We start from the raw sequence: 24,805 nt of genomic DNA, 5'->3' as shown, positions 1-24,805 counted from the left end.
ATGACGAGGATTAATTGTTTTTACCATCAGTTACTATTCAAAAGATCATGAAGACAAAGATAATTAGTTCTGTGTCCAGAATATTTTATATTAGGTACTAAAATAGTTTATGTGCCAAGAAAAATTCTTTAGAGAATTTTTACATTAATATCATTCTTATGGTAATTTGTAAATAATATTAATTTATTATTATCAAAATACAGTTAAGATTTTTGTTAAAGTAAAGGTCTAAAGTAAATTATTAATATTATTGCATTTGGAAAAAAGGCAAACATATATCTCTTCAATGTAACTTTCTGTCTTTTATTTACACAAGATATTAAAAGGCTTTTTCTTTACCATTTACTTAGATTAGTAAATTAACAAGATGGGTGCAGTAACTTTCCTTCAGGATCAGAGTCAGCATGGCATTGCTAAAGACAAAGTGGTGCTTCTAACAAGCCAAACAGCTCGAGAGGTTCTAATCTGCCCCTTAGAGCCATAGGTAAGTACAGATTATTTGAATAACTCTACCCAATCTCCTCATTGTTCCAGCATGCCATACCCATTCTCAGTTCTGTGTCTAGTTTTATAGTCTCTTCTTTGTAATATACTCTCCCAACACTTCCTACCTCTCCAAAAAGGAATATGTAGAGGTATTTGGGTTGTTCCAATGCCTTACAAATGTTAACTGATATATAACAGGAATCACAGTCTCACACGATGATGAATTATCCACCCAAAGTGCCAATAGCATCTGTGTGGAGAAACCAAACCTTCAAGCCTTCAGGATCCAACTCAGTTCACACTTTCTAAAATGTACACCATCAACTCGCCTTCTTATCTGGACCTGAAGAGGGTTTCTTACATTTTAGCAAGGAATTCTATATGATTGCCTTTCATCATTACCCAACTGTTGTAAGGACATAGATCCATCCTTAGACTTCTTCAGAGACCTCATCATGTCCAGAATCATATGGGTGCCTGATAGATAAAATAAAGCTATTTCAAACCCGTTTACAGTAAAGATTTAACATCTCAGTTGGACAGCCAATTTAGTTAAATGGTATGTCTAAGGGTACAGAAATCTGTGAACACTATGCTCAAAGAGAAATAGTGTGTATCCCTAAACACATAACTTTTTTTGATTCCTTGATTTACTCTGCTTTGAAATTAGTAAGTTTTATTGAGACCTTGAAAAATGAGTTGAAATACTGTATTTTCATAGCTGTCTTTCCACATTCACAATACTTTAATGTTTCGACAAACTAATGTGAAAATACTCTGTTCCAAATGTGTCTATAAAATGTTCTTTTGATTCTGTCATGATTTTTCCTTATTTTTGTATGACAGAATTTGTTCATCAAGATCAATTTGGTAACTATATAATTGTGGAACATTTGATTTGAGGTTTAACTTTAGTTTGAAAGCTTGTTAACTCAATCATACCTAGTGCCCCAGTCTTGGTTTCTAATATCATTCTCCAGTAAGAGGAACTTGGACTTGTTGGAGCAATGGCTGATTCTAGGACTGGGGCAGTAAGTACAAAATGAGCCTGGGACATCTTGTAGTTCAGAAAGTGAGGAAGTGTGAAAAAATTAAAATAAAATTTTAAAAGTCACAATGATTCAGATATGTTAAAGGACCATAGAATCCAACTGAAAAAAGCTCCTAATAGCTTAAAACCAAAGAATAAAATAAATATCCACAAGTTCATGCTGGTATAAAGAAATAATTGAATAAATTATTCCATTATTTAAACAATTGAATAACTATTGAATAAATAAATAGAAGACAAAATTTCCTGCATAAAGTTGCAAATAATTCATGTAAATACCCTGCCCTAAAGAGAGGAAAGCGTAACTCTCCACTCCTTAATTATAGGCTGCACACACTGACTTCTTTCCAAAGGGTGCAGTTCGTAAGGGTGGTAGGGATAGAGTCGCTTTACAGTGAAGAACCCTGACAAACACCACCTCAACCAGATGATCAAGGCTAACATTATCAGTGATGAATCATACTCTTGGTATGGTGTCATGAAAATGGCAATTGATCTTTGTGTCTTCTCAAAACCCATAACTCTGGTTTCATTATGAGAAAAACATCAGACAAATTCCAATTTGGGGACATTCTACGAAATACTTGACTAGGACTCAAAACTGTCAAGGTCATCAAAAACAAGAAAAGCCCAAGAAACTGTCACAGTCTAGAAGTCTAAAAAGACATGATGACTACATGTAATGTGGTATTTTGAATGGGATCTGGGAACAGGAAAAGGGCATTAGGCAATAACTAAGAAATCTGGATAAAGTATGGACTTTGGTTAACAATAATGTCTTACTGTTGGTTCCTTAATTGTAACAAACATGCCATACTCATCTGTCAGTAATATGGGAAATTGGGTGTGGGGACTATGGCCACTTTTTACAGTCTTCACAATTCTTCTGTTTCTAAAACAGTTGTAGAAGATAAAGTTTATTTTTTTTAGAACCTATTAACTATTTTCATTTTAAATTATGAAAGGAGTACTGCTGTCAAAATGACACTTTTAAAACTTAGAAGCATTATCACCATTATGCTTTCTCATAGCACAAATAGGTCACAGGGACCATTGTGAGTGCTGTGCTGTGCCGCCCAACGCCTCCCTTTGGAGGCAGGATGTGTTCCCACAGCTGTGGTGAAGGGTGCTGGCTGACACTGCTGAACTGTCAGTACTGTTCAGGAATTGCCTCACCTAAAGAGTACCACTTAGACCAAGGCCACATCTACTTCTCAGTGCAGTCTGTATCTGACTGGTAGTATTTAACCAGATCTCTGAACGAGAGAAAAACAAATGCCCTAATTTGTAGCATTTACCAGTTTCTATAGTGTTGATGTTTCTACTATAGCTCATATCAAGCTACCAAGTGTGATCAACAAATACCCATTGGGGAAGAGATGCATACAGTCATCTCCCAAGCTGGAATGAGCCAACCTAGTACACCACTGTTTTCTTTTGATATCAACTTGGGACAACACTGAAGAGCCATTTCAAATTCACAGCCCCCGGGTGGCCAGCTGAGGGCTTATTATGACTGCATTGCAGCCCAATCTCTCCCTCTGCCTAATCCTGCTTCCTTTCCATCCCTTCTAAACATTCAACTCAACAGCACTCAACTTCCTGCATGTGAATCTCATCTCAGATTCTGCCTCCTGAGGAATCTAACATGCAACAGGGATTTCTTGCTGGACAAACTAACCAAGAAGATTATTATTCAATGGTTGCTTAAAGTACTTGAAGAGAAGTATCTTAGTGATGATGATGCTAGTGCTGGTGGTCACAGGGCAACAAAAGAAAGGAAAAGCTTTTGTCTGACAGACTCTAGAATTCTATTTAAACGTGGAGTCAGGATATGAAAAAGTAAAAATGATAACCAAGATGAGATGGTTGAGATGGGGTCTCACTGTGTTGCCCAGGCTGGTCTCAAACTCCTGGGTTCAGGATATCCACCTGCCTCAGCCTCTCCAGTAGCTGGGATTACAAGCATGCACCTCCATGCGTGGTGATAACCAAACTTTTAATGAAAATAATTTATGTTACTATCTAGGAAGCCCAGACCTTTCATAACCATGCCTATTTTACTTTACTTCCATTTGCCCTTAACATGTAATCCATATTGTCTCTTACCATTATCCAACATGCATTTGTTGAATATCTACCTCGTGCTAAGCTTTATGCTAGGGATCTTGCATTTAAAAAACACAGTCTCTTCTCCTAAGCTTCTAAGGAACTTACACATCAGTATGAGGCCAGAAAACAACAGTGAAGTAAAAACGTGTCATGATTCATGGAGTACAGGGCACTGTGGATGCTCTGAATACATAATGATAGCCACCGTTTATGAAGTTATGTTTGCTGTGTGCCCAAGATTGTTTCTCATGCTTTACAAGCATTATTTCATTCACTTTTACAGCAATCTGCTTTGAGATTCTTGCATATACTATCATAGTAAATGATTACATGCTTACCTCTTTCAAATTCAGCTTGTTGTTTTAACTAGTCTGACACCTGACAGTTCAGCTCTCTCCCCCAGCTCAGCGAAGCTTCTGATGGTTGGTCCCTGGTTCATGGTGTGGCTACCCACCTTATAAAACTGTCCTGGTACCTCTTCTTTCTGAGCCCAAGCTTTTCTGCATTTTCCTAGATCTGGTGGGCCCCTTTTTTGGCTTAAATTACCCAGAACTGTTTGCAGTTGAAAGATCCTCGCTAACATTACCAATAAGTGTATGATCGTATGATCATGAAAAGCCAACCAAGAGTAAGAGTGCAAAGATACAGAAAATAAAGAGATGATAATGTTTGATACAGTGCTGTTCCTAAAGAACCCAGGGAAATGGAATCCATCCCAATTGACTGTCCTTGGACAGGAGAGAAACTTGTTTCACTGAAACTACAGGAATGGAGGCAAAAAAAGGTATGGATAGAAATTCTTACTAGGATTGGGGGCAGGAGAAAGAATCAGAATGTCAAAGTTATGTATTGGATGGCCTCTATCATTTCCAAGAAAGTGGCAACATTGAGGAGAGGATAAAGAAGTTGGGAGTTAAAGAGGCCAAAAGTTTAAATAGCTGCTTTGGAGAATGGCTGAAGATTTGGTTGGACTGAGGGAGGCATTGTTATGGCAATATGAAATGGCATCAGCCTGTATATCTGGGTACCTTCGCCACAGACAGCTTGAGGAAGAGACATAGCAGGAGTCAGGCCTTTTATTGAAAACATTTTCTAAACTTTATTTATTGTGCTAAATGTATCCTTTTTAAAAGTTATAATGTTATAATAGTTACAATGTTAAAGTTTTTTTAAGTATAAATTTGAAAAATTAAATTGAAAATTTAAATAGTGCCAGGCATGGTGACTCACATCCGTAATCCCAGAGCTTCGGGGGACCACTTGAAGCCAGGCATTAGAGACCAGCCTGGGCAAGCCCTCATCTCTTGAAAAAAATTAAATAAAATTAAAAGTGAACCGGGCATGGTGGCTGTCACCTGTAATCCCAGCTACTTGGAAGGCTAAGGCAGGAGGATCATTTGAGCCCAGGAGTTTGAGGTTACAGTGAGCTATGATTGTGCCACTGCCCTCCAGCCTGGGCAATAGAGTGAGACCCTAACTTTTAAAAAAAGAAATAAAATTTTGAGAAAATCATCTTTCATTCCAAAGAAAAGATAAAAATCTCATTGTAACCAGCCTTAAATAATCTTTTTTCAAAAAATTCCAAATCCATTTGAAAAATAGTGGTCTTGGTTTTGTTCTGTGTAAAACCTAAAGTACATATAAATGGCCAGCAGAGGGAGCCAAAACCATGCCTGTATTTATTTTCTAGCTCGTTTTTTAGGAAAGTGGATTATTAAAAATTACAAATGGGGGCGGCCCCAGCCCGAGTGCGAGGCCGGGCGGAGCTCCGGCCCGGGCGGAGCCGCGGCCGCCGCGTCCGGCTCTGGACCGGACTTCTGCCGTGCGGACAGCAGCAGCGGCGCCGAGCCCCATGCCCCCACCTCTCCAGCCCGCCCTCTGAGCCTCCCGAGCCCTCTCTCCATTCCCCTCAGCTGTGCTGCACATGGTGATGAGTTTCCGGGTGTCTGAGCTCCAGGTGCTTCTTGGCTTTGCTGGCCGGAACAAGAGTGGACGGAAGCACGAGCTCCTGGCCAAGGCCCTGCACCTCCTGAAGTCCAGCTGTGCCCCTAGCGTCCAGATGAAGATCAAAGAGCTTTACCGACGACGCTTTCCCCGGAAGACCCTGGGGCCCTCTGATCTCTCCCTGCTCTCTTTGCCCCCTGGCACCTCTCCTGTAGGCTCCCCTGGCCCTCTAGCTCCCATTCCCCCAACCCTGTTGGCCCCTGGCACCCTGCTGGGCCCCAAGCGTGAGGTGGACATGCACCCCCCTCTGCCCCAGCCTGTGCCTCCTGATGTCACCATGAAACCATTGCCCTTCTATGAGGTCTACGGGGAGCTCATGCGGCCCACCACCCTTGCGTCCACTTCCAGCCAGCGGTTTGAGGAAGCACACTTTCCCTTTGCCCTCACACCCCAGCAAGTGCAGCAGATTCTTACATCCAGAGAGGTTCTGCCAGGAGCCAAATGTGATTATACCATACAGGTGCAGCTACGGTTCTGTCTCTGTGAGACCAGCTGCCCCCAGGAAGATTATTTTCCCCGGAACCTCTTTGTCAAGGTCAATGGGAAACTGTGCCCCCTGCCGGGTTACCTTCCCCCAACCAAGAATGCGGCTGAGCCCAAGAGGCCCAGCCGCCCCATCAACATCACTCCCCTGGCTCAACTCTCAGCCACTGTTCCCAACACTATTGTGGTCAACTGGTCATCTGAGTTCGGACGGAATTACTCCTTGTCTGTGTACCTGGTGAGTCAGTTGACTGCAGGGACACTTCTACAGAAACTCAGAGCAAAGGGTTTCCGGAACCCAGATCACTCGAGGGCACTGATCAAGGAGAAATTGACTGCTGACCCTGACAGTGAGGTGGCCACTACGAGTCTCCGGGTGTCACTCATGTGCCCGCTAGGGAAGATGCGCCTGCCTGTCCCTTGTCGTGCCCTCACCTGCGCCCACCTGCAGAGTTTCGATGCTGCCCTTTATCTACAGATGAATGAGAAGAAGCCAACATGGACATGTCCTGTGTGTGACAAGAAGGCTCCCTATGAATCTCTTATCATTGATGGTTTATTTATGGAGATTCTTAGTTCCTGTTCAGATTGTGATGAGATCCAGTTCATGGAAGATGGATCCTGGTGCCCAATGAAACCCAAGAAGGAGGCATCTGAGGTTTGCCCCCCGCCAGGGTATGGGCTGGATGGCCTCCAGTACGGCCCAGTCCAGGAGGGAAATCCATCAGAGAATAAGAAGAAGGTCGAAGTTATTGACTTGACAATAGAAAGCTCATCAGATGAGGAGGATCTGCCCCCAACCAAGAAGCACTGTTCTGTCACCTCAGCTGCCATCCCAGCCCTACCTGGAAGCAAAGGAGTCCTGACGCCTGGCCACCAGCCATCCTCGGTGCTAAGGAGCCCTGCCATGGGCACGTTGGGTGGGGATTTCCTGTCCAGTCTCCCACTACATGAGTACCCACCTGCCTTCCCACTGGGAGCCGACATCCAAGGTTTAGATTTATTTTCATTTCTTCAGACAGAGAGTCAGCACTATGGCCCCTCCGTCATCACCTCACTAGATGAACAGGATGCCCTTGGCCACTTCTTCCAGTACCGAGGGACCCCTGCTCACTTTCTGGGCCCACTGGCCCCCACGTTGGGGAGCTCCCACCACAGCGCCACTCCGGCGCCCCCTCCTGGCCGTGTCAGCAGCATTGTGGCCCCTGGGGGGGCCTTGAGGGAGGGGCATGGAGGACCCCTGCCTTCAGGTCCCTCTTTGACTGGCTGTCGGTCAGACATCATTTCCCTGGACTGAGTTCCTTGGATTATGGGAACTTCACTGTCCGCCAACACTAAGCAGGTATGCTGTGGAGTCCCAACCCCAGCTACTCTGATCCCTCTGGGGGCTCTGGCCAGGGGCCAGACAGACCTTCACAGATGCCTACTTTTGGCCTCATCTCTGCCTGATGAGGCGAGCACCCAAAGGGTTAATATTTAACCTCTTTTTAAGGACACTGGGGTCTGTTTTGGAAATGTTCTTTAGATGGTGGCCATTCCTCTGGGTATGTTAACCTAGGCGGTGGGAGGCAAATGGGATGGGATGTGAGCTGGGAGAAGGCCTGAACCCCCAGCCTTGACTGTGTCTCGAGCCTCCTGGGGAAGGGGCACCTCTCTTGAACCCCAGATGCCCTCTCTTCGTAACCCCAAGCCCATGGCTCTATTTCTTCCTCACGTCCATTGTCTCTTCATGTCCATTCCGTTCCCTTCGGCCACAGACAGGTGGAAACACTGAGACAGGCAGTTTCAGAGATGGACAGAGAACTTTATTTTGGATTGTGGATGTGGATTTTTTTGTACATAAATAAGAAAAACCAAAATACTCCAAAGATGACTTCCCCTGCCTCTTGCTTCCAGTATGACTGAGGAGGATGTAAGGCCTTAGCCATGATCCCCAGGGGTTTGGGAGTAGGGCCTGGCCTGTCGCCTGGGTCTCTCTCTATTTATATATTTAAGTTCACAGTGTTTCTTACGCCAGGCTGAGCTAGAGGCCCATGGCCCTGTGGTTAGGCCTGGCTCATTCTGCACCTTTCCAGGGAGGTGGGAGGACACGGTGCCCTCCTTCCCACTCTTTTTCAGGCTCGTCTAAGGCCAAAGACCTATGTTGTAATTTTACTTTTTATTCCCAAAGTTGTAGTGAAGCTCTCACCATAATAAAGGTTGTGAATGTTCAAAAAAAAAAAAAAATTACAAAGTGTAAATAACCTTCATCATTCAAGAATATATGTAAAAATTAAAGAAATCATATAGTTTAGTGCTATTCTATGCCAAGTGCTGTACAGAAAATTCAAAGCTAGAATGGGATTCTAAATCTGAAGCAACTAAAAAAGCATTCCTTGCTCTCTCTCATTCACTTTTCTGGGTTTTTTGGTTTGGTTTGGTTTTGATTTTTTTCTTTCTTCTTTCTCTAGGACTTTTTAATAGTAACTCCTAAAAAAGAAAAGTAGTTTTTATTCTGTTGAAGTGGAAACATTTTATGAGTTGTATGGACACTTTTTCACTTCCTATAGCTGGGAGCATAATTGTTACCAGTGTGTTGAAAAGAAAAGGGAGGGCCTTAGCTCACACTTCTTAAATCAGGCCCTCGGTATCTCTCAGGAAACAGAAGGAATAAATTTTTGTGGAAATTTGTCTGTTGGGGGGAAATAGGGGAAGGACAGCAGGTGGTGGGAGGTTGGGGAGGGATAGCATGGGGAGAAATGCCACATATAGGTGAAGGGGAGGAAGGCAGCAAATCACACTGCCACGTGTACACCTATGCAACAATCTTGCATGTTCTTCACATGTACCCCAAAACCTAAAATGCAAAAAAGAAAAAAGAAAAAGAAAAGCAATTTGCCACAGCTACACATACATGTCTCTCTATTTTCTGGGTAATACCTGCATTAGTTAGGGTGTTTTGTTTATAAGTAAGAGAATTCAACTCTGACCAACTCTGGCTAGCTAAGAGGGGAAAATAATTTACTGAAAGAATGCTGGTTAGTATTGTCCTTTCAATAATTTATAAATAAAATTTGAGTAAAATGGTTGGCATTTAAAAGTGACAATGAGTATATTTCATATAACTTTACTTTCACAAATTTGTAAATTTATATAAAATAGGTAACTTCTAGACAAATATATATTATGTAATATGTAATACATAAGAAAAATAAAAGAAAACAATATATTTTTAAGTGAATATATTATTAAAAACCTTCCTGTTAAATAGAGAGCGAGAGAGAGAGAGAGAGAAAGCAAAAAAATCCCTTCAAGTCCAACTGGCCTCACTGGCAAGTTCCAGTAAATATGTGAAGATGAAGTTTCATCTGAAACAAAAACTTCTAGAGAAAAGAAAGTGTCACCATCTCCTTTTATGAGGTGAACATCACCTTGACATTAAAGCCCAACAAAGACTTCCATTTGCAGAAAAATTGAGTAGACATGCTTTTTTCTATTCTTCTCATTACATACAGCTACAGACTCTGGACATTATGAATAAAACAAATATGACTCTGAAAGGCAGAGAGAAGAAGGCAGACTGGCTAGGGACCTGGGACATGAGGAATGACAGTAGTAAGTACCCTGAGTTTCATTTTACTTCATACATCCTTGCATGTATGCAGACTGGGTAATGGCGATGTCAGCAATCCAGATGTGCCAATGGGCACAGATGGAAAAAGCCCCTAAAAACCTTGGTTTCTGTAGCCAGAGAACCAAGAAAAAGGCAGCCCAGCAAGACAGAAAAGTTTTAAACAATAACCCCTCTGTTCCACCAACAATCACAGAAAAAAACTGTGCCCTCCCTCCCACCAGGAAAGGCTGAATGGGGAACCTGGACTTCGATCCTGGCCAGGCTGTAATGAGGCACCCCAACAACAGGACGCATCCTCACTAACACACATCATAACTCAACCTCTGAAAGCTAAAAACAAAGAAAAATTTTAAAGCAACCAGAGAAAGACAATGCATTACCTATGGGAAGAAAACAATTCAAAGGACAGATTTCTCTTCAGAAACATTGGAAGCTAGAAGAAAGTGCAAAAAATGTTTTAAATAAGATCCGTAAGATCAAGAACAAGGTAAGGCTGTTTGCTTCCACCGCTGCCATGAGAGTAATGGGAGGGCTTGCCAGAGTAATAATGAAAGAAATGGACAGAAAAGGCATACACATTAGAAAAAAAAATAAAACTGTCCCTATTTGCAGGTGATGGATTCCAGCTACATAGAAAATTCCAAAAAAAATTACGGGGTTTTTTGTTTTTGTTTTTGTTTCGTAATCTATGAGCAGCCTATAAAAACTAATAAGGGAGTTAAACAAAGTTGTAGTATACAAGATCAACATGCAAAAATCAATTTTATTTCTACATACTATCAATAAACACTGACATTTAAAATATGATACCATTTACAATTGTCCAGAAAAATGAAACATGTGGTTGTAAATATAACAAAATACATATAAGACCTGTAAGCCAAAAACTATGAAATGATAATGGAAAAAATCCATAATGGAATGTGGACGGAATATAATGCAATATATAAACAAAGCGACATGCCGTGTTTATGAACTGGAAGACTCAAGGTAACAGAGATGTCAATTCTTCGTAAATTGATACCCAGATTTAACACATTCCTATTAAAGTGCTAGGAAGATTTTTTTTGTGTGGATATAGACAAGATTAATCTAAAATGTATATGGAAAAGTAAATGAACTATATTAGGGAAAACGATGTTTAAAAGAAAAAAAATGGGAGGAATTGTTTTACCTAATTTTAAAACTTACGGTTGACCCTTGAACGACAGGTTTGAACTGCCTAGGTCCACAGATACACAGATTTTCTTCTGCCTCAGCTGCCCCTGAGACAGAGAGACCAACCCCTTCTCTTCATCCTCCTCCTCAGCCTACTCAATGTGCTGATGAGGAAGAAGACCTTTATGGTGATCCACTTAGACTTAATGAATAGTAAATATATTTCCTCTTCATTATGATTTTCTTAATAACATTTTCTTTTCTTTAGCTTACTTTATTGTAAGAATACAGTGTGTAAATATATAATATATAAAATATGCATTGGTACCCCTAACCTCTGCATTGTTCAGGGTTAACTGTGTTGTATATCTGCCATCACATAGACTATGTGGACTATCTCAGAGGAATAGATGTGTAGATCAGTGTAACAGCCCAGAGAACCCAGAAATAGCCCAGCACGGGTATGGCCACCTGACTTTTTACAAAGGTGCAAAAGCAACTCAATGGAGGAAGGATAGTCTTTACAACTAGTGCAGAAACAGTTGGATATCCATGGCAAGAAGGAACCTCGGCCTAAGCCTCCCATCTCACATTTCATACAAAAATTAACTCAAAACGGATCACATAAAACCTTTGGAAGATGAGAGAAGAACTTTGGTTAAAAAAGGGCTTGGATAAGAGTTCTTAGACATGACACCAAAAGCACAATCCATAAAAGACAAAAATGTATGAATTAAACTTCACCAGAATTAAAACTTTTGCTCTGTTAAAGACCTTATTAGGAGATTGAAAACAGAAGCTGTAGAGAGAAGAATATTTGCAAACACATATCTGACAAAGAACTTGTAGCTAGAATATATAAAAATTTCTCAGAAAACAGTATTAAAAAATCAAATAATCTGGTTAGAACATGGGCAAAGATATGAAGAAATATTTCATTAGGATTACATACAGATAGCAAATAAACACATGAAAATATCATCAGCCATTAAGGGAAATGCAAATTAAGACCACAATGAGATGTCACGACTTACCTGTCAGAATGGTTACAATAAAAAATAGTTAACACTACCAATTGCTGGTGAGGATTAGAGAAAGTGGATCCTTCATACATTGCTGCTGGGAATGCAAAAGGGTACAGCCACCCTGGAAAACATTTTGGCAGTTTCCTGCAAAACCAAACATACAACTAACCGTATGACCCAGCAATCACACACTTAGAAATGTGTATTGAGCATTTGTCAAGCCTGGGCCTTTTCCAGTGTTCCCTGATTCAGTGATTGGCCATACCATCTGTTTGAGGATGGAAACCAGGAAAGCGGGAGACTCCTGTGGCTTCTATCTTCCTCACCCCACATATCTCTTTCATCACAAAGTCCTTCTGTTTGTTTTCCTCACTGCAGCCAGAGTGGTCTTTTAAAAATGCAACTATGATTGTGTCATTCACTGCCACCCCCCTGGCTTAAAGCACTTCAGTGGTTTCTTCTTGTTTTTTGGACATGTAACAACAAAAAAAAATTTTTTTTATACAGGGTGTCATTCTGTTGCCCAGGCTGGAGTACGGTAGCACGAACATGCCTCATTGCAGCCTTGACCTCCTGGGCTCAACGATCTTCCCTCCTCAGCCTCCTGAGTAGCCGGGACTACAGGCACGCACCACCACGTCCAGTAATTTTTTTTAGTTTTATTTTTAGTAGAGACAAGGTCTCACTATGTTGCCCAGGCTGGTCTCACAATTCTGGGCTCAAGTGATCTCCCACCTCGGCCTCCCAAAGTGTTGGGATTACAGGTGTGAGCCACCACGCTTGGCCTCAACTTCCTTAATGTGCCCGATATAAGTACTCTCTGCTCTGCAGAGGCTTCTCATACTTTCCCTTCCACCCATCCAAGCTTCTTCTAGTGTCTGGAACATGCTCTACCCTTTCCTGCCACAGACCTTTCAACATGCTCTTAACTCTGCCAAAACATTCTCCCCCATCCCCATCTTCTCGGCAACTTTTTCTCACTTTCCAAACCCCAGAACTGTGATCACTCCTTTAGGGAAGACTTCTGTGACCACCCAGACTATGTCAAGATGTCCTTAATTACTCCTCTCACCCATTACTTTTTTCACACTCGTTTGTGTCATATTATTATTCTCTGTATCTCTCTCTCCCCCAACTATTCTGTAAAGTCCGTAAGGATAGAAACCATGTTTGAGGGTTTTTTGCCTTTACTCATTGTATCCTTAGCACCTAGTAAAGTGTCTGGCATATAAGAGGTGCTTGGTAAATGAATGAATAAATGAATAATGGGTCACTAAGTAGTGTATCTATTACGCACGCTATGCCATTGAATGTACTATTGAGGGAAAAACAATTAAACTCAGTCACTAATCTGACTGAATTTATTGTATGTGACCTAAGCTTTGGCCAACTTAAAAAGAATATACAGACAACCATACAATAGTGAGGGAAAAAAATGGACCTGTTAAAACTACAAATTATAAACACAAAAGAAATAGGTTTCAAATTGAATATAAGTCTTAAATAATACATTGTTTCTTAGACATGAATAGTAATGATAAGAGTTATTTCCCTTCCACAGAGTAAAGAAAAATACTGTGGAAAAAGCAGAATTTTAGGAATCTGTGAATATAAAAAAGAATATTCTAGGTCCAGGATTAAAATACAGGTTCCGAAAGGAAAAAGTAGCACAAAAACTCTGTATGTTAGATCATATATACGGACTGTTGTCCTAAGTAACCTCAAAACTAACTTACGCTGTTATAGACATCACAGAGAATGAAGGAAAAAAGAAAAAGTAGGCAGTAGAAAGATACATAGGGATTTTTAAAAAGTATTTTATACAAGAATATAAACCAATCTAAAGCCCGCAATGTGTAACACATAGAAAATATCAGCAAATGCTGGACAACCAAGAAATCCGCACATCAAATTGCACCTTTCTGCAGGGCCACTTTGCTGTACAACTCTAGGGGGCATAATTGGCATTGTACAACTTTCCATGTAAAGGCACCTTCTGGACTTAAGCAAATGTCCCTGAATAGCCAGACACTGAAGTTGCATGTATAAATGTTTAAAAATGTCCAAAGCATTCATTGCCTAACTACCGTCTATGACATCCACAGAATATCCAAGACAGCATTGTTCACTTTTATAAAAATAGAATTTAAATTATTTTTCTGTGAGTTAGCATCTGAATATCTATACCTGCAATGAATCCAAGATGTTGTCTTGGGTGGGGGTATTTGGAAGGGGAAGTACAGAAGGATTATCTCAGTGTACAGATATTCTTTAACTTAACAAATTACACTCAAAGTTGTCACACAAATTGATGTGATACGACATTCTAGTCCAAAATCCTTGCATAAATGTGCACAGGATAATTTATCTAAATCCTTCAGTATGTACCGGTTTAATTTCCTTTTGTAAAATAGGTTTTCTTCCATTTTATACATATTCATGAAGACATGCCATCAGCATTGAAAGATAGCCAAGCAGAAAAAAGTCCTATCACACTGACAAGACAATTTCCTTGGTAATGTAATCAGATAGTACAGCTGCATTCCTTGTTAATCTGAATTTAGTTCAAATAGCTAAAAAGCTGTATTCATGTTGTAATAAAAATTAGACACTTGCAAAATATGTTTCTGACAATTCACATAAATTTATTTTTGTAATAATTTATTGCAAGAGACTTTTTAAAATACATTGAAATGGCATTAGAAATAACGTGATTTCTAAAAGTATACTTCATCAAATGTTTTACTAGGCTTCCATAATAGCAGTATTAAGGTGTCTGCTTAGTAATTATGCAGTTTTTTACCTTATTTTATTTTTTGTCTTACCTGGAAATTTTACCGACATAATTTTTCAACACACTTTTTAAGCCAGATCATTTTAAACCAGATTCCTTTATCTAATCCTTAAGACTGAATGACAAGAGGAGACAGAAGGGAAGGAGGGCTTTAATGCTAATTTGCCTAGGATTTTTTTTTAGCATGAAAATTGGACAACTGATGATATAGAGCTGTGTTTCTCAGATGTATCAGATCATGAGACTTAACTGGGATGTTTGTTTAAAATTATGGAATCCCGCCCTTTCGGCCGGAACCGCCATCTTCCAGTAATTCGTCAAAATGACGAACACAAAGGGAAAGAGGAGAGGCACTCGATACATGTTCTCTAGGCCTTTTAGAAAACATGGAGTCGTTCCTTTGGCCACGTCTATGCGAATCTATAAGAAAGGTGATATTGTAGACATCAAGGGAATGGGTACTGTTCAAAAAGGAATGCCCCACAAATGTTATCATGGCAAAACTGGAAGAGTCTACAATGTTACCCAGCATGCTGTTGGCATTGTTGTAAACAAACAAGTTAAGGGCAAGATTCTTGCCAAGAGAATTAATGTGCATATTGAGCACATCAAGCACTCTAACAGCCGAGATAGCTTCCTAAAACGTGTGAAGGAAAATGATCAGAAAAAGAAAGAAGCCGAAGAGAAAGGTACCTGGGTCCAACTGAAGCGCCAGCCTGCTCCACCCAGAGAAGCACACTTTGTGAGAACCAATGGGAAGGAGTCTGAGCTGCTGGAACCTATTCCCTATGAATTCATGGCATAATAGGTGTTTAAAAAAAATAAAAGACCTCTGGACTGTAAAAAATAAAAATAAAAAATAAAAATAAAAATAAAATTTATGGAATCCCAGGTCTCATTCCTACAGTTTCAGATTCCTGAGGTTTGAGATGGGTCTTAAGAATATGTATTATATTCAAAGCACTTAATAGTACAATGCAGGAGATACATGGCCTCTTTGAAAGAACGCTGACCTAGTCTGAGTGTTCAAAACACCAGGGTTACCAGTTTTTCTGTGTGTTCTTACCTGAACCATTTAATTTCATTGGGTCTAAATTTCCTCAGTTGCAAAGGTAAAAAAACAACCAAAACAAAAAGAGCTCAGCCTTATAAGTCCACAAACCCTATGAAGACAGGAGCCAGGCAGATTTTGTTCACTGTCTGATCCCCTGCACCTAGCCTGCTGTCTGTCACAGAGCAGCCTCTCTGTTAGTACTCGACTAATTCACTATATGGATGAGCTGCAAGGTTCTTTTTGGCTCTAAGATTATATGATTCTAAAATAAAGAAGTAATAAATACATTTGGTCCACCAATTACAAAATAATAATTACTCTCAAAATAAAACAAGGTATAAACAGAAAAAGGCCCTACTCGTTTATACTGGTTTCTGAGCTGCACATTCCTGGAGAACATTTCAAAGGATGTGACTTGGGTAATTTGATTTTACATCTTCCTTACTGGGATGTGACAGTCAAAGGTAATGCAGTTCATTTCCGTCTTAACACAATGTTTAGTTCACGATGTATGGTCAGTAAAAGTAAGTGGAATCTGGAAAACCCAGTAAATTCTATGGAGAATGATGCCGAAGAATGTAGTGCTCTTACTCCCTGCACAGGTGTACTATAGTCACACCATTTATTTTAGGACTTTTTGTTATTTTAGTCCTAAAACACACATCAAGCAACAAATCCAGAATTGTCAGAAACGTTCCCTGGCACAAGTAGATTGCGCGGAAGTGAGTGTTAAAACTAAGAAGGAAAAACAAATCCTGAAAACTATTTATAAGGCTAGGCACAGTTGCTCATGCCTCTAATCCCAGCACTTTGGGAGGCAAGGTGGGCAGATCACATGAGATCAGGAGTTTGAGACCAGCCTGGCCAACGTGGTGAAACCTCATCGCTACTAAAAATACAAAAATTAACCAGGTATGGCAAGCCTCTAATCCCAGCTACTCGGGATGCTGAGGCACAATAATCACTTGAACCCCAGAGGTGGAGGTTGCAGTGAACCAAGACCACGCTACTGCACTGCAGCCTGGGTGACAGAGGGAAACTCCATTTCAAAAAAAGTGAACCACAACAACAAAAACCCTCTATAATATTTCAAATTTATTTTAAAACTAAATGTTCTTACTTACTTTTAAATTTTTATTACATTACTTTATTTAAATACTTCTAGCTTTGTGCAGTGGCAGTATCATAGTCAATGAGGTTTAAATACTTCCTTACATTATGTATCTAAAATAATTTAGAGAAGGGGTTCTCAAGTGTGGTCCCCACATCAGCGGCATCAACATCACCTGGGAATGTGGAACAGATTATTGAGCCCTGTCCAGATTGTTAGTGTGGGGCCACAAAAATCTGTTTTGTTTTGTTTTGTTTTGAGATGGAGGCTCACTCTGTAGCTCAGTCTGGATTGCAATGGTGTGATCTTGGCTCACTGCAACCTCTGCTTCCTGAGTTCAAGAGATTCTCCTGCCTCAGCCTCCTGAGTAGCTGGGATTACAGGCGTGCACCACCACACCCAGCTAATTTTTGCATTTTTCGTAGAGACAGGGTTTCACCAGGTTGGTCAGGCTGCTCTTGAACTCCTGACCTCATGATCTGCCCGCCTTGGCCTTCCAAAGTGCTGGGATTACAGGCGTGAGCTATGGCCTGGCCAAAAACCTATGTTTTGACAAGTCCTCCAGGAAATTCTCATGAATGAGAGCCACTGACTTAGGGTTAAAAAAAGACTGTTATAAAAACATGACTTCAAAGAAAGCTGAATTCAACTTTTTTTATACCTCTGACAATGTATCAGAATTGAAAACACCATATCATGTATCTAGTCAATTGTTTATCAATATACTCAATTAGCAAACATACATGAATCATTTTTGTGGAATTTAAGTTTCCTATGAAAAAAAAAAAAATCCTGAAATACTGTTCCTGAAACAAAAATATGTAAATTCCTGGCTTTTAGGATATTAGATTCCTAACTTCTCAATTTTACAAATACAATACAAATTTTTAATGATTACAAATACTGCCAAGCATTACTAAATTTCATTTTAATGATATTAAAACTTGAAAAATAAAACATGAAGCTATGGGTATACAGTGCAAAGTCACAAGGGTTTTTTTTTTTTTTTTTTTTTTTAAATCCAAACGGCAGTTGTGGTTTACAACTAGTGATACATAAGATTCTAAGGATAACTAGATATAAATTTAAGATTCTGTGTTCTATGTAAGAAAAGCTCTCAGCTATAGAGTTTTGAAACTCTTAAAGCTACATTTTCTCAGATATCAGGAAAGAGGAAGAGTTTTAATTGGAAGGCAGAGTAGAGATGAGGGTGCTGATGAGAAATGCTGATCCCTCCATTGTCACATTTTTTGGTTGCAAGTTAAGGAACTTGAAAATTGCTGACACAGGTAAGAAGGTTACAGAATTAATGCCCATTCTACATTGTTCTGGGGCTTGACAGAACATGAGTCTTCAGTATGCTTTTTCAGTATTTCCCCCAAGCCGTAAAATTCACCCAAGAGAAAGAGGTCGACTTAACATGTAAGAAGAAACAAATCAGTCCATCTGCAAGAGCACTTAGTCAGGAACATTAAATGGCAGTGAGCTGATGACCTCTCCAGACTCGGTGACAATGTCATCGTAAACCCAACGTCGGTTGCAGCGGCACTCAGGCCCACACTTGTTGGAGTTACACTTGGGGCATGGGTAGAAGCAGCCCAGGCAGTTTTTCTCTAGACAATCGCACAGGTCAACATCATTACAGATGAGCCTGCCACTTTTGTTGTACTTCCTCATTACTCTACAAAGGAAAAGCAAGACATTAACATGACAGTGCAATCATCCTCAATATTGAGACTAAATTAGTGTACAATAAACATCATACACATGACCATTTTATCCTGAGCCAGAACTCCAGAGATGACCAGAAATACTCAGAATATTCTATGGCAGTGATGTCATGGGAAATCTGTCAATATGAGATCAAGCAACTTCCAGTGCAGCCAGGTTTGTCATCAAGAATAACATTTCATTTTTCCAGCATTGCTGGGAAATGCAGCACTCTAAGAAAATTATGAGAAACAGCTAACTAAAGCTTCCTCCTACAAATGCTCCAAAGTTTTCTTTAAAATATTACCATTCTTGATGGATTTTTACCTAACAAATTATACTTTTCTATTTATTTTATTTTATTTTTGAACCAGAGTTTCGCTTGTGTGGTCCAGGCTGGAGTGCAATGGTGCGATCTTGGCTCATGGCAACCTCTGCCTCCTGGGTTCAAGAAATTCTCCTGCCTCAGCCTCCCTAGTAGCTGGGATTACAGGTGTGCATCACCATGCCCGGCTAATTTTTGTATTTTTAGTAGAGACAGGATTTCTCCATGTTGGTCAGTCTGGTCTTGAACTCCCGACTTCAGGTGATCCACTTGCCTATGCCTCCCAAAGCACTGGGATTACAGGTGTGAGCCATCGTGCCCGGAAAAGCACTATGCCAAATGCAACTACCACATTTTTGTTACCTAAAATTAGAACTATCAGTTACTACACCATAATCATTTAAAGAAAGAAAAGCACCTTCGGCTAACAGTCTCTAAGCGCCACTTCTGTTCCTTTCTGATTCTGCTTTTTACCCAGTGTAGAGGGAGAAAGGAGGTGACCAAGGATGGAGGACCATATATCACAAGCTCTGAGTGAAGGTAAAATGCTCTGTCCCAGAAGAGAGCCCAGAGTCCAGAGTTTCTCTGTCAGCCTCTACAACATGGCCAGGGACAAAGGACATTCACAAGAATCCTACCACCTTCTCAAAACCAAACCATTTTGAAATAATCCTTCAAAACTGAGTTGCTTCAAAACCTTAGAAAGACAAAAATACCTCTGTACAACTTATAGCCATCATTACCACTAAAGTCCAGAAGGCTGGTGGTCCTAAGCTAGTATGGCAAAATTATGTATAATACTTCTGTACCCTTTGTCCCCAAGCAGGCACAATAGCTTCTCTCCTTCTGTTAAGTATTATCGTTCCATCGTCTTCCCTTTGCTAATAATGCAGGGAAGGGAAAGGATTAGTCATTATGTGTACTTGCTGCCTGATGATCATGCTTTAGCAAGAATGCCTTCTAATGAAGATTCATATTTAAAGTGCTTTATCTGTAGAATGAAACTCTTCCTAAGCACCCCCCAGGAAATTTAGCAGAAGAGGATATTTTAAATCTATTGTAAGAATGATGGAGTAGATGGTCCTGAAACCAATCTATAGCACAGGTCAGATTCTGTCCTCCCTTTACCTTAACTCAAATACTCTCCTGTCTTGGTAAGATTTTATGGTTTCCTACCCATTTGACGCTATTTTTTTTTGTAAAATCCTGAATTATACATATCAAAGCATGCAAAATGTATATACTAAATGCATAAAGAAGAATAAAGCAAACTTCTGTGTGCTCACTGTCCAGCTTAACAAGAGTGTTACAGCTGTGAAGTCCTCTTCATTCTCCACCTATTCCATCCCTCTACCCTCCCCTCAAAAAGGAACTGCACCTTGATGTTATAAAAATCACTTCCTTGTTTTGCTCTTAGTTATGACATGTATTTAGGTATCCCTAAACATATGGTGATTGTTCTTTTGTGATTTTCTTTGCTATTCTGATCATGATTTGAGATTCTTCCATGATAGTACATGTAGCTGTTCAAATATTTTCATTTCTATATGTATTCCACTGTATAAATATACCACGAGTTATTTATCTTTTCCATTGTTGATGGACATTTGGATTATTAACAGTTTATTTTCTTTGCTATTTCAGTGATGCTAGAAACTTCTTAAGTATATCTCCCTATACATGTATTAAACTTTTTCTAAGATATTAATGTATACTCAGGAGTGAAGATGTTAGGTCATAAGGCACATAGGTAACACTAAGCTGATTTTAAATAGTGGTTGTACCTTTTTACACTCAATTCATATCCCATAGCTTCGTCAACTTTGATATCGATAGACTAAACTCTGACTTGCTGGAGAGTATGGCACTTCTCTGTATGTACTGATGAGGTTCAGTATCCTGAATGTTTATTTGTTGTTTCTTCTATGAAATGACTCTTTATCATTTTATTAATTTTTCTATTAGGATATTTATACTTTTCTTATTGACTAGTAAGATTCTTCATATATTTTTGATACTGATTTTTTATATTATAAATAACTTCTACTTTATGATGTGTCTTTTAGTGTTTTTACAGAGTTTTAATGGGCAAATTAATTTTAATACAGTCAAGTTTATCTTTTTCCTTTATAGTTTGCTTAGTTTGTGCTTACAATGTACTAACAATCATTGTACTTAATGATAGTCCTGTGCCCATTTAATATCCTAAATTCATTCCTATGGTTGTATTATTTGTCCTTCTAATGATACATCTTTTAAATTATCTTTCCTACTAAAGCCATTACTCTATTACAGGGCTACTGAAGCCTCTTAAAAAATTTGATTCCTAAGTTGGGATTATAGCCTTTTTTTCTGTTTCTTAAGGTTGCTAACTTCCAGACACATGGGTACTATTATACTCTAGAAGAGATATTTTTAAATAATAAAAAGAGGGAAACTTCAATTACTTTGCTTTGTCAAGGAGAACTCATGCATTTCATAATCCCACAGATCAAATATAATATAAGTCAGAATCTTACTTGTATGTTGGAGAAAAGTACTCATTCATCTTTGACATCCGGGCTTTCTTTTTCTGCTGCCTTGTTTCAGGATTAAAGTCTGCTACCTGTGGTCCAGGGTTTTGAAATGCCAAGCATTTTAACTGCCGCTCTATTTGTTGCTATTAAGCAAATAAAATGTGTTAGTAGTAAGAACAGATAGTTTTACCTGTTTTACATTTCTCAAAATGAACTTTCTGTAACTTTCACTATAATGGCATGAAAGTATGTATGTTTTACACAAATAAACAGTTTAATCTAATTAAGTTTCAAAAGATGGTGTAAATTTTCTCAAGTTGGGCCATTCTTTCTGAATAAAGAAATAGTATAACATTTATAAAATAAAAACTTAAAAAAAAAAGGGGAATAGAAGAATTCTGTTTAAAACTGCAAAATGCCACTCATCTTTCTAAATTTGATGGGAATGCACATCAGAATTAGCATTTGATGTGGGTAAGACAAAGGAGTAGAGGCTCTTCCTTAGCTGAAGAAGGCCATGTAGTGTCTCAAACCGCAGTGAGAAGCAAAGCAGATCCAGCACTCTCTTTCAGTGCCCTGGGACGCATTTTGGAGCTACTCTAGACCGGCCTCCATGTGGGGCTCCAATTCAGAATGCAGCTGCCTGAAGCCTCGACTCTCAGTCAAAGCCAGATTGGAACAAGAGAAATATTGGTAGGATGACTTTCTTTTTTTTTTTTTGAGACGGAGTTTCACTCTTGTTACCCAGACTGGAGTGCAATGGCGCGATCTCGGCTCACCGCAACCTCCGCCTCCTGGGTTCAGGCAATTCTCCTGCCTCAGCCTCCTGAGTAGCTGGGATTACAGGCATGTGCCACCATGCCCAGCTAATTTTTTGTATTTTTAGTAGAGACGGGGTTTCACCATGTTGACCAGGATGGTCTCAATTTCTTGACCTCGTGATCCACCCGCCTCGGCCTCCCAAAGTGCTGGGATTACAGGCGTGAGCCACCATGCCCGGCCCGGTAGGATGACTTTCTAAGAGAAAGGAGGACATTTTCAAAAGTCTCTGGAGACATTTTTTTCTTTTGTTGAGACAGGGTCTTGCTCTGTCACCCAGGCTGGAGTGCTGTGGTGTAATCATAGCTCACTGCAGCCTGTCTACCAGGCTCAAGTGATCCTCCCACGTAGCTGGGACTACAGGCACACGCCACCATGCTTGGCTAATTGTTGTGTATATATGCAGTAGAGATGGGGTTTCACCACGTTGCCCAGGCTGGCCTTGAATTCCTGGGCTCAAGTGATTCACCATCTGCTTCGGCCTCCCAGAGTGCTGGGATTACAGGTGTGAGCCACTGTAATTAGAAATTAGATGGGGCCTCAACTGAGAGACAATTAGAAATTAAATGGGGCCTGGGCTGGAAGACAAATAACAAAATGTATCAATCAAACATTGTACTGATGACTTATTTTGAACATGTGGCACATGTCATGAGGGAAGAAAATGCTCTTTTGAAGGATTGTAGAAGGAAATAATCTCAGAAGCACAAAAACATACAAGTTGACATATACATGAAATACTCCACCTGGAAACAAAAGTGAACCTTTCAATGTAGGAATTTCAATGTAACAAATTAGTAACAACAAAATCTCATGGGCTTTTCTGCCGTTTATCTAGTTTTTAATAAGAGTCTAGTCAGTCTAAAATAATATAATAATGTTTCTTTTAAATTTTATCTTGGTGTGTGTATATGGGTTTGTTTCATAAACTTAATGAAACTGTTCTGCCTTAGGTATGGTTATGAGATATATACAACTTAGTACCATTGATGACTATTCTAAGCAGCATAGCAAGAGGTTAAGGACAGAGACACAGGGTCATCTGCCTATGCTTAAGCCTTGGCTCTGCCACTTACTAGTGGTGTGTCTTGAGCAAATTCCTAAGTCTCTAGACCCCAGTTTCTTCCTTTGTAAAATTGAGTTATCAATAGTATGGTATGATAAGGGTTAGCTGAGTTAACATACACAGTTTTAGAACCATAACATGACATAATAAGAACAAAATCAAAGTTCATTAAATAAAAACATTTGTAAATATTCTCCACAAAAAGCAGAATTTTATTGTAGAGAACACTGGGCTACAAATCAGGGTACACAGGAGGTGGAGAGGAGATAGGTGAGGCGAGAGCAGCCTGCAGTGAGCAGTGGGGCAGAGGGAAAGCTCTATCAGCCTGGCGGGCAGAGCTCCTCCCTGTGACATCCTGCCTGGGCCCACCTTCCCACCCATGTCCATTGATACCTCAGAGATGCTTGAGGGGACACTCCCCAGTAGCATGGAATCATAAAATCTATGTGCCATACCAGTTGTTTCTGTCCAATTTGACAGTTCTTCTCAGGAAAATTATGATCTGTGTGTCCCTCTTGAACGGAATTGTTTTTCTCTGATTGTTCAGTCATTTTTGGTCACTAAAAAAGTAATTGGAAAAAGTAAAACATATTAATATCATCTATCCACAGTAACTTCATCTTGTGATTCTTTTCTACCCTCCCTCCATGTCTCACTTTTTTCAAAGCCAGACTGCACCTGTACTCCGAGTACCTTTTCTGCCACTGACTCTTAAACCTTGCATCTGACTCCCCCAGACCACTCTACTGAGGCTCTCCTCTGCCAGGGCTTCCAGGAGAAAAGCAGTTGTACCTTTGACAAGCCTTAGCACCACGGACCTCTCTTAAGGCAGCTTAAGAAGACTCTCAGTTTTTAGAACTCCATTCTTTCTTCTTTACACACACTCTACTGAAAGAAAACATATGATATGTTAATGCCATACATACCCAATAATGTGAAAACCTCATCCATTCCCATGGTTTCAGCTGACACCCCTTTATATATCATTCCCACAGTGACCCCCAAAAGCCCTCACCTCCTCACTCAAGTTTTCTGATAAATTTTTAATGCAACTTGTGCTAAATGGTAATCAGTTTTTCATAACACCTCTCTGCTAAAATGCCTGTAACTTACTTCTTCTAAATTAATTCAATAGTATATATACAGTATGTGTGTTTGTGTGTGTGTGTCAACACAAGATGCTAATCACGAGTGACAGTCCAGGGCTGGTCTGCAGTGTTCTATCAGAAAAGACCACTCTCCAGAGGAGGCTTCCACAAGCCCTACTGTTTTCCCTTACTCTCATCAACTACCAATGCTGACTGCAGGGTGCTATTTCCACCAAAGGAAACTGAGAGTTAAGTTTGACTCATTTAGCACCACCTCCCTGCTGACCAATTGGAAATTCCATTTCTATCATTGGGGAATCTCCAAACTGCTCTCCACAGTGGCTGGACTAATTTACATTCTCACCAACAGTGTGTAAGTATGCACCACAA

At 40.0% G+C, this 24,805-nt stretch overlaps 3 protein-coding genes across 4 annotated transcripts; 2 read left to right on the top strand and 1 right to left on the bottom strand.

The window, feature by feature from the left end:
• The first annotated feature begins 398 nt into the window (after nucleotides 1-398).
• Nucleotides 399-20,214, top strand: LOC105714684 (E3 SUMO-protein ligase PIAS3-like). 2 transcript variants are annotated; one of them, XM_021664985.2, is made up of 4 exons: nucleotides 399-484; nucleotides 5,563-9,730; nucleotides 9,971-10,236; nucleotides 19,410-20,214. In XM_021664985.2, exon 2 carries the CDS (start codon nucleotides 5,574-5,576, stop codon nucleotides 7,431-7,433), a length of 1,860 nt encoding a protein of 619 aa, XP_021520660.2. In that variant the 5' UTR covers nucleotides 399-484; nucleotides 5,563-5,573; the 3' UTR covers nucleotides 7,434-9,730; nucleotides 9,971-10,236; nucleotides 19,410-20,214. The 2 variants fall into 2 exon arrangements, with proteins under 2 accessions (XP_021520660.2, XP_064222281.1); XM_064366211.1 differs by having other exon boundaries at nucleotides 19,405-20,214.
• Nucleotides 10,230-15,555, top strand: LOC105714709 (large ribosomal subunit protein eL21-like). Its single transcript, XM_064366212.1, has one exon. The coding sequence runs from the start codon at nucleotides 15,049-15,051 to the stop codon at nucleotides 15,529-15,531; it is 483 nt and encodes a 160-aa protein (XP_064222282.1). The 5' UTR covers nucleotides 10,230-15,048; the 3' UTR covers nucleotides 15,532-15,555.
• ARL14EPL (ADP ribosylation factor like GTPase 14 effector protein like) lies at nucleotides 17,804-24,212 on the bottom strand. The gene is made up of 4 exons (XM_012448826.3): nucleotides 24,120-24,212; nucleotides 23,783-23,887; nucleotides 21,446-21,585; nucleotides 17,804-18,572 (listed from the first exon to the last, which is right to left on the bottom strand). Exons 2-4 carry the CDS (start codon nucleotides 23,876-23,878, stop codon nucleotides 18,350-18,352), a joined length of 459 nt encoding a protein of 152 aa, XP_012304249.1. The 5' UTR covers nucleotides 23,879-23,887; nucleotides 24,120-24,212; the 3' UTR covers nucleotides 17,804-18,349.
• Between the last annotated feature and the right edge of the window lie 593 nt (nucleotides 24,213-24,805).

This window comes from Aotus nancymaae, unplaced genomic scaffold, assembly GCF_030222135.1.
Source record: "Aotus nancymaae isolate 86718 unplaced genomic scaffold, 86718_ANA_hifiasm-v0.15.2.pri h1tg000064l_0, whole genome shotgun sequence".
In the NCBI taxonomy this organism is placed as follows: domain Eukaryota; kingdom Metazoa; phylum Chordata; class Mammalia; order Primates; family Aotidae; genus Aotus; species Aotus nancymaae.
The sequence above is the reverse complement of the archived record's forward strand: the minus strand, read 5'-3'. Positions and strand labels throughout refer to the sequence as shown.